This window comes from Danio aesculapii, chromosome 17 (assembly GCF_903798145.1).
Source record: "Danio aesculapii chromosome 17, fDanAes4.1, whole genome shotgun sequence".
In the NCBI taxonomy this organism is placed as follows: Eukaryota; Metazoa; Chordata; class Actinopteri; order Cypriniformes; family Danionidae; genus Danio; species Danio aesculapii.
The window spans coordinates 47,359,911-47,370,679 of NC_079451.1; the positions used below are offsets into that span (position 1 = coordinate 47,359,911).

The window sequence follows — 10,769 nt, forward strand, 5'->3', positions numbered from 1 at the left end:
ATAGTTTACCCCTTTTTTATGATTTAATATTAATATTATGGTAGTGTGCCAGTTTAGGTTCAGTTCAAAACACAGTTCAGATTTTTTTTATTATAATGTGTTAAAAGTGTCATTTTGGGGGGCGTGTCCACAGCTCGCTGTTTTAGGGGTGTGTTGCTTCACATGAAAATTAGTTTAGACTCACCGCCCAACGAAACAAGGGGGTGGAGCCAAGAGCTCCCCCGCTCTGTGTTTGGCAAAAGACGGGCAGACAGAGAGAAGCAACATGAGTGAGAGGACCAGCATTCAGCCGTACATGTACGACTTAGACACAGACCAAGGAGAGAGTACAAAATCATTTATGTCTTTGTATAGTTTTACAGCCAACTGTGTGCTAGTTTAAAGATCCGAGCTTGTACACCGAGACTAATAACCACGCACACTGAATTAACTTTGACTGAGGCACTGGATGTGCCACTCGGAGCCGCGACACGGCACACTCAGACACGCACATTCGGATGTTATTATAAATGAAACTACTCAAATGGCGCTCTGTGACGCGGCAGAAACATGAAGTGTCCCGAGTTGTGGCTAAGCGCTGGGGACAGCCGCCGACTTGAAGCGCCGTTGTGTGTATTCTGATAGAGACCTATGTTTAGAATTCTAAAATCCATGGCGCCGCGCGTCGCCGAGCGCCGCTTCTGGTGTGCGACCTGCAGGCTAGTTCGTTATTTTATTTTCAATGGAGAGACGCGCATGTGAGGCAACGCGCTCGCACTTTCCAGCTGCACCTAGTTAAGATGACAGGGAGCTTCTGTGACCGGGAGAAATGCAAACGGCTGATTCAAATGGCTGCGCCCACTCGTACGTGAAGCATAAGGTCAATAGGCTAGAGTAGTTAGCCTGACACTGCACAACACTCTGGATTCGCTATGAATGAAAAAACATCAAATGCTTGTCATAATCATAACTCTAAAATGAACTCTGAAACTCTAAAACGCTTTTGGTTTCACTTTCACTGCTGAGTGCGCTCATGTCATGGTTCATAAAAACACACATGCAAATCCTACTTCCCGCACGGCTCCCAAACAAAGTAGACTAAAGTATACGCGTGCATGTGCGTTCCCTCTGATAAACGCACAGCTCATGGTCAGCTCACGAGTATTTTTGCGGCCTCGAATACATTATTACTTGAAGACATAAATGACATTTTTGGGGAAATACATCTTACAAATACAGTATGTGACTCTTTTAACACTATATGGAGGTGTCCATGTTGCTGAGCCTCGTGCAGTTGAAGTCAGAATTATTAGCCCTCCTGAATTACTAGCCCTCCTGTTTATTTTTTCCCCAATTTCTGCTTAACGGAGTGAAGATTTTTCTCAACACATTTCTACACATAATAGTTTTATTAACTCATTTCTAATAACTGATTTATTTTATCTTTGTCATGATGACAGTTAATAATATTTGACTAGATATTTTTCAAGACACTTCTATACAGCTTAAAGGCTTAACTAGGTTAATTAGGTTAACTAGGCAGGTTAGGGTAATTAGGCAAGTTACTGTATAACGATGGTTTGTTCTGTAGACTATCGAAAAAAATATAGCTTAAAGGGGCTAATAATATTGACCTTAAAATGGATTTTAAAAAATTAAAAACTGCTTTTATTCTAGCCGAAATAAAACAAATAAGACTTTCTCCAGAACAAAAAATATTATCAGACATACTGTGAAGATTTTCTTGCTCTGTTAAACATCATTTGGGAAATATATTCAACTGTATATAAAACTTGTGTCACCACCTTGATGCTTTTCTCCTGACCTTGAAAATCTAATTGGCTGAATCGCAGAGATGCTGAATTAAGATCATGTGGGGGTCGAATCGAGATCTTTTTTTCGATTAATCGTGCAGCCCTAGTTTAAGATCCGGTGAAGTGCTTTGAAATGTGCATTTTTATTTGATGTTTGACGTGATCTCAACTGACATATACAGTAGTAGCTCCTCCCCTTTAAACAGCCCATAGTGTTTTGTTTTATCACAGCTCTGCCAGTGATAGGGGTTGATCACGAGCACATCAAATGAAAAGCGTCTTGAAAGGGGTGGGGCATGTCAGATACCAGAGAGCATTTGATTGGTCAAATTTGATGAGAAGTATGAAAAAAACGTTGATCCATTTAGGCGGAAGTCACAAACTGCAACGCTAAGTACCTTACTTATCAGAGGTCGCCACAGCGGAATGAACCGGTAACTATTCCAGCACATGTTTTACACAGCGGATGCCCTCCCAGTCGCAACCTAGTACTGGAAAACATCCATACACACTCACATTCACTCATACAGTACACTACGGTCAAATTAGTTAATTCAATTCCCCTATAGCGCATGTCTTTAGACTGTGGGGGAAACCGGAGCACCAGGAGGTAACCCACGCCAACACGTGGAGAGCATGCAAACTCCACACAGAAACGCCAACTGACCCAGCCGGGACTCGAACCAGCAACCTTCTTGCTGTGAGGCAACAGTGCTAACCACCGTTCTACTGATCTATATTGTAATCATGATTATTAAAAATGATTATGAGGGGGCCATATATGACCAAAAATATTTGATTGATTCATTTAAATATATATAAAACCAACTTTTCTGTGAATAAGGTAGCTTTTTTTACAAACATACTGTAATTATGGAAGTGTTTTAAAAAAAAAATGCATACTAGCTTCATTTTAATGATGTCCATGATGTCTAATTTTAACTCTCGGTTTTTAAATGAAGCCCCTGTGTGTACTTTATTCCTGATGGTGGTTTTAATAATATACTCTCACTGTCAGCGGTTCAGCGGCTCATCCAGAACAGACTGTGAAAAGACTCTACTGAAAGTCATCTACAGTACAGATGATCTGACTGAAGACACGACACAAGCAGATGTCCACAAACACACAGATGCAGCAAACAGACGGGATCGAGTAAGAACTTGTTTCCATACTTCACATGTCTGTGCTTGGAGACGGAAGTAATACAGGTTTAATTACCGTCAGGTTATTCAACACATTTTTTTGAAGGGTCCGATTACACTTTCAGCTTGCTTTAGTAATGTTCAGTGTTGGGGGAAGTTAAATTTTAAAATAATTTATAGTCTTGCATTACTTCTTTAAAAAATAACAATGTTACTTAGTATAAGCACTTAATATGAATGACGGTACACTGAAAATAAAATAATTCATTGGATTTATTAAATGTTTAAAGGCAAGGGGAAGCAAACTATTTAAATGGGCTGAATTTAACAAACAAAAAATGTAATGTAGTAATGTTCAACTTAATTTGATAGCTTGTTTGTGCCTTTTTTCAGTGTACAGATGATTTGTAGTGTGATTCATACCTACTGTAGATGATCTATTAGGGTTTTTTTCACACCTTATTTTTGTAAAGCAGATTCATAAATAGCAGTAGATACATGTCATATGTACTGCAAAAAGCAGTAGAATCTTCTGGTTCTAAAGGGCACCTATGGTAAAAAAAATCGACTTTTCAAGCTGTTTGGACAGACATATGTGTATAGTGTATAGACCGTCATATTGGGGTGATATAAACACACCCAGTCCTTTTTTTCATTTTAACAACACAAAAACGGTGGACCAATTGGGGCGGTTTTCCAACCGACCGCAACTTTACGTAGGAATGCGGTCCCCCCGCCCACCGAATTGATTGACAGCTGCATATTAACATGTCTCCGTAGTAACGCTTATAATCATATTAACAAGACAGGATGTGCGCAAAGCAACTGGGAATAAAAGGTCTGTTTGCTGATGATTGATGATCATCAATCATCATCAAACGTGATCAAGAGTGAGTTTTACAAGTTTAAAATGTTTTAAAACAGAGCAGGTGTGTAATGAATTACATCGATTTACTTCAGCTTTACTTCATCAGCACAGCTGCGTGTCAGAACAATTATATAGGAAGACGCTTCAATCGCGGTTTGTGGACGTTAAATCAGGTTTATTTTGTGCATTAACATAACAAATATCCCGACACAATCTCACGGCAATTCGTAACTTTTTGATTTAGTGGCTAACTCGTATGAATTTGTACGATCTAATTCGTACAATTTAGTACGATTTGCTCATCCCCCAATAGCGGTTGGGTTTAGGGGTGGGGTTAGGTGCCACACCTCCTTTTTAAAATCTTACAATTTCGAGCTCGTACGAATCAGCCACTAAGCTGACAAAACGAAAAATACTTACGTTTTCTCATGAGATCAGGCTGGATATACAGCAGTGGATATTAACCCGTATCCTGTAAAAGAGTGAAAAGCTGAACGCGCGTACGCTATCTGTGTGTGTGTGTGTGTGTGTGTGTGTGTGTGTGTATCTGTGTGTGTGCGTGTGACTCATCGTTGCAACTCCACAACAAATGCATCAAATACTCATTGGTAAAGTTCTTACTGTAGTATTTCTCACAAATGTTACGTGAGATATTCTTCCTTTATGTCTGTCTGTTGTCCAAAGCAGCCGAGAGAGGAGATTGAGGTACGCTGAAAGGCACGTACAAACGGTGGGCGGGGAGGACAAGGCTTAAAGGAGCAGTACACAAAAAACGCTACCTGATGCTCAGAGGTATAAAAGAGAAACTTATAAAAGATGTAATAAAAAATCTAATGGGTGTTTGAGCTGAAACTTTACAGACACATTCTGGAGACCCAAAAGACTTATATTAAATCTGGAAAAGGGGCAGGTGCCCTTTAAACATCCAAAGTAATAATTGAATATATGTAAGCAAGCAAAACATCACCCTTATCCTTACCCAAAATAAAGAAAAGGAAATAACAACGCAGATAAAAATAATGCATGAACAATTAAAACATCTATTAAATAGCACTACAGTTTCAACAAGCTGACAGTACATTTTAGTATGTCTTGGTGTTAGTATATCATAGTGACATCCCCTTTTTATACATATATTTAAATGAAAATGGTTGTCTCGGTGGGGATAGGGGTGATGTTTTGCTTGCTTACATATATTCAATTATTCCTTTGGATGTTTAAAACCAGCAGATTATACAGCTTTTTACATATGACATGTATCTACTGCTATTTATGAATCTGCTTAATAAAAATAAAGGTGTGAAAAAACCCTAATAGATCATCTACAGTAGGTATGAATCACACTACAAATCATCTCCGGTTTCCAAGTCCAAAGACATGCGCTATAGGTGAATTGGGTAAGCTAAATTGTCTGCAGTGTGTGTGTGTGTGTGTGTGTGTGTGTGTGTGTGAATGGATGTTTCTCAGGGATGGGTTGCAGCTGGAGGGGGTTGGCTGTGTAAAACATATGCCGGATAAGTTGGCGGTTCATTCCGCTGTGGCGACCCCTGATAAATAAAGGGACTAAGCCGAAAAGAAAATGAATGAATAAATTGTCCGTAGTGTATGTGTGAATGGGAAAGAAGGGGTGTTTCCCAGTGATGGGTTGCAGCTGATAGGGTATCCGCTGCGTAAAACATATGCTGGATAAGTTGGCGGTTCATTCCGCTGTGGCAACCCCAGATTAATAAAGGGGCTAAGCGGAAAAGAAAATGAATGAATGAATGAAATACACCTGCAGTCATATAGTTGTTCAGGTTTAAAACGAGATTAAATTCAGAGCTCTGGAGTAGCAGGGGAGCTGTGACACTCCATTGAAAATACTGGGGTAATATACAATTCCATATTTTAAAGTGATTCCATGGAACAATTGACATTGATGCAAAGCTTTTTATCCAACGTGAACTCCATTTTATATTGTATTTCAGGCAGTGAAGATTATTAATTTAAATCAAACCAGTTAATAAACTTTTTATGATGCTTATATTATGGTATAACAGTAACCAAAGTTCCTGAGCTGGCGTATTCCAAATTAAAAGTCCCCATGCATATACACATTTTAGTGCAGGTGTAAAATGTGTGAGTATGATCTGCTGGGGACATAGAACACCTATTACACCTATCACTGTGCGATAAGACTTACTGGTCGGTTATCGAATAATAAAAAACAGAAGTGTGTGCACATCAGAAAATCTCAAAGACAGGTGCTCGATCAAAAACAAACGTTTCTAGAAAAAGATCATCACCTGATGAAGACCATGTTGCTCGAAACGTTGTGACATTAAAGACTTATTTGAGAGCTAAAGTGGCAGTGTGCCGAATTTCTTTGGATCTTTTTTTACAAACGGTTATCGAATAATAACATACCTTGGGATGTTGTGATTGACCAATCAGAATCAAGTATTCTAGAGAGCTATGTTATAGACATTAATAAAAGTAGTGTCTTAATTACACTCAAAAGGCAGATTTACCCTGATCTGTTATTGTGTGTCAGGTGGTCCCGACGGCTCTGCTGATGCTCCAGTGTGGCTGTACTCTTGCTGAAGCTCAGGATCATTTAGAGGGTCATCCAGTGATTCGAGATGCAGTGAGCGCCTGCTTCAACTCCTCCAAAAACAACAGCACTGCAGACTGAACACACAAATACAAGGATGCAGAAATATCACACACCTTCATTTATACTTCACAAAGTGTACAAAATTTGATCATAATTGAAAGATGTATAACTATTTATAATTTGCAAATGTAATACACTTTAAGGAATTGATTAAATTTTGCCCAGGTATGTTTTGAGTAAATTAATTTTGTCCGACCTATTAAATCATTGACTTCTCCATTCAATTCTAGATGCGTGCCTGCCACAAAATCAAGCACAATAAAATGATGCATAAATATTATACTTATAGATCCTTACATTTATGCTCTGCAACACATTTAATATTAAATAAATAAACTTGGAATACAATTATGACCTACATATTTTTGAGACTAAACACATATAGCCATTTGGAGGGATGTAAACATTGACAATGGTCCTAGTGAATTTCCTGTTTTATATTTTTAATTTCAATAGCTAGAATACAAAAATGTCCACATATTTGTCCTCACAATCACTGCACTATTTAACATTTGCACATTTAAAGTTTGCACATATTCATTGCACTGATTCATTTACTTGAACTGTACATACCCACAGCACATGGACATTTGTAATTATGTTTATCTATCTGCACACTTCTGCTATTAATAGCATCCTGTACATATATTCATTTATTGTAAATCTGTTCATAGCTAATACAACCTGTATATAATGTTGATAGTACATCCATCTGTAAATATTACCATCATTTCTCTATAACTGCACTTTATAACTTATACCTGTATCCTGCACTTGCTGCTATTGCACTGCTGGTTAGACCTAAACTGCATTTCGTTGCCTTGTACTTGTACATGTGTAATGACAACAAAGTTGAATCTAATCTAATCTAATCTAATATTGATAAATAATGTTATGACAGCTGTTATAATGTTAGGTTATGATTGAATTGCCTCCTGTTACAGTTATGAAGTCAACCCAGGCTCATTCTGAGAACGTAGTCCCGGGGACGTTTCTGGAGACCGCGAAATACGTCCCGGGAGGTACGTATTTTTGCAGTTTTTGATTTCGCGAGTCCGCGAGAGGCCGCTGTGAGCGCTTTCTCCCGCGCCGTCCTCGCGTAAACCCGCTAGAGGCCACTGTCGAACGACCTTCTGCCTGCCTGGATGACAGAATGATTGACCGTGCGACCGGCCAATCGGCTGACCCACCCTCCTCCGTCCCTAATCCCAACCAATGACGGTTCACAAAAGCCGTCCAGAAAAAGAAAAGCCCTCGTCTCATTTTTACCACGTTTTCGGATTTTGACCACATTCTCACCCTGTGATGAACTTGTTCGCTTTATTTTTTTGGATTTTGTTCTCTTACCTGATTTCTGGAACCGCTCTTCCCCGGACTCGAACCCGGTCGTCGTGGTCAGCCCCTCTCTGCGCCTCGAGTCCGCCAAAGTACACGAAGAGCTAACCGGACAAACTGGTTGCAGCGGGAAAGCCCTCCACACGGAGGCGAGCGGCCGGCCGGCAAGCGCCGAAAGGAACGGCGTCACACCGCCCCGCAGCGTTCGCTTAAAAAAATGAAATGCAGCCGGACGTACCCCCGGCTACGTATTTCGCGGTCTCCACAAACGTCCCCAGGACTACGTTCTCAGAATGAGCCTGGGTTGCATGAAGTAGTTGACATCACCACATTGAAATGGTCTACATCACAAGTGTCAAACTCAGTTCCTGGAGGGTCACTTATCTGCACAGTTTGGTTTTAACCCTAATTAAACATACCTGATCAAACTGATTAAGTCCTTCAGGCCTGTTTTAAACATCTAGGTAAGTGTGTTGAAGCTGGGTTGAAACTAAACTGCGACCCTCCTGGAACTGAGTTTGACACCACTAATATACAGTTCACACACACAAATTAAAGAGTAAATAAACAAATAAATAGCATTGATTAAAACATTAAATAAGGTTTATATAAACAATTCTATGAGTTTAAATACAAAACTAACTAAACCTGTATACAGAAGTTACGCTGGAAAAAGGTAAGCAAAATTTTAAAAATGACAGATAAAAATCCCTGATTTTAAGACCCAACCCCAATTCTACCCCCACCCCTCCCCTCCCCCCTTTACGTGAAGGGGTCGGGGTGTCCCAATTCTCTTTAGCTTGAAGGCGTAGGGTTAAGGGCTAAATTTGGCTATGATACTGTAGTGCTGTTTAGCAGTCTAACAACATACTTTAACATCTGTCACTCAATGACACTGGAACACCCTGTCAGAAAAGTCTAGTGGCTGGGAATGAGCTTTTTACAGTGTCTGCTATAACTTTAATGTTGTTTTCTTACGTAGATAAATATGGCCACGATGTAAACACACAGTACAGTTATGATCTTATTGCCACATTATATCATTATGATAATGTGACTTCCTGAAGAAAAAAAAAAAAAACGCAACTGGAATAAGCAGTCGCGATCGTCAATCTCATATGAAGTCAGAGACTGCAATGACATGTGCGGGTGGTGTAGTCCCGTCCCATTTCTTAGGGGTAAATTTTGTAGCCCTTCCCCTTCACATTCTGTTTCAAGGGCAGCGCTTAATTTGTAAATGAAGAATTCCCAGAACAAAACCAGGAAACAAAAGTTATCGTGACCGACGTCCACCAAACAATTTTAGTTTTCCAGGAACATGACGTCATTAAACGGTTATAGCGCAAAAAAGAGCATCACATTTCTGAACGGTCTTTTATTATTTTGTGTCATATATAATGGTATAGTCAGTCATGGGTAATAAAAACATGTAGCTACAAACATAAATCGTATGGATCATCATGTGCCAAGTTAAATGACTTACTGAGTCTAATCTTCAAGAAGAGCCCACAATTAGCTCTTCTGTCATGTTTTCTGGTTGACCTGAGATTTCTTTGCGTCTGTCTCCCGATCCATTCGCAGCTTCATCTTCTCGAGATCTCTTTTGATCAGACTCCTAATCAGATTTACTTGTGGTTTTAAAAAATTTTAAATATGCGTGACTGCATCTATGCTGTTTTGAAAATACAAATATTATTTAGGTTGGCCATTATGCCGTTATTTATTTTCACTGCGAAACAATACTTCACCGTGCACAAGTTAATGCCGGATCCATTAAAATAAATGCCGGAATGCAAAACTAGGACTGGACGATATGGCAAAAATTTATATCACGATATGTTTCTTAATTTCGGTTGATACGATATAATTCTGATATCGATATGGACAATATTAAAAAGCCAGGAAAAAATTTCCAAGAACGCACACAAAGGATGTCTGTACCCACAAATGTCTGCAAACTGAATTTGCAAAGTCTTTAATACCTCCAGGCTCTTAAAAAAAATTCATGAATTCATGTTCACTTTTTATTTGTATTTAGTCTTTACAATCAAGAAATGCGAAATAAACTATCAAATAAATAAAACTCTCAAACTCAGCTTATTTATATACACACACACACACACACAAACACACACACACACACACATATATATATATATATATATATATATATATATATATATATATATATATATATATATATATATATATATATATATCAAAATAGTACCAAAACCTTACAATTATGACATCCACACCGTAAAAAAAAAAAAAAAAAAACATAGAAAAAAAGAATAATAGTTATAATAATAAAAAAAAAAATCAAAAAGAGTATAGGCTACATTAATATTTGCAATAGAAAAAAGTTGTTTGAGTATATTCATAGTTCTGGTTGCTTTTCATCTTAAACGTCCTTTAAGGGTTCTATCTGTTTATTTATATTTGTGTATAATTACCCAATTAAATTGAAAATGTTAAACATAAAATATTTCTTATATTTATATAGACTAATATTTTATATTATTTTATATGACACATTTTCATTATTTAACAGATTAAATACCTCTATTAATCATATTCTTTCTATTTCATCAGATTTGCAATAACCAGATTCCTGATAAATGTGACACATATATATATATATATATATATATATATATATATATATATATATATATATATATATATATATATATATACACACATCTATATATATATATATATATATATATATATATACATACACATACATACTATATATATATATATATATATATATATATATATATATATATATATATATATATATACAAACAAATATATCCATACATATATATATATATATATATATATATATATATATATATATATATATATATATATATATATATATATAAAACACAGAAATGCCAACTGACCCAGCCAGGGCTCAAACCAGCAACCTTCCTGCTGTGAGGCGATTGTGCTACCCACT

The 10,769-nt window shown here is 37.5% G+C and overlaps 1 protein-coding gene across 1 annotated transcript in view; it reads left to right on the top strand.

The window, feature by feature from the left end:
• Positions 1-6,769, top strand: part of gckr (glucokinase (hexokinase 4) regulator) — a 28,883-nt gene extending 22,114 nt beyond the window's left edge. The window contains exons 18-19 of the mRNA XM_056476527.1: positions 2,812-2,946; positions 6,338-6,769. Of these exons, the coding sequence (XP_056332502.1) occupies positions 2,812-2,946; positions 6,338-6,478 (276 nt within the window). The 3' untranslated portion in view covers positions 6,479-6,769. The remainder of the gene's footprint in view (positions 1-2,811; positions 2,947-6,337) is intronic.
• Positions 6,770-10,769: the final 4,000 nt, after the last annotated feature.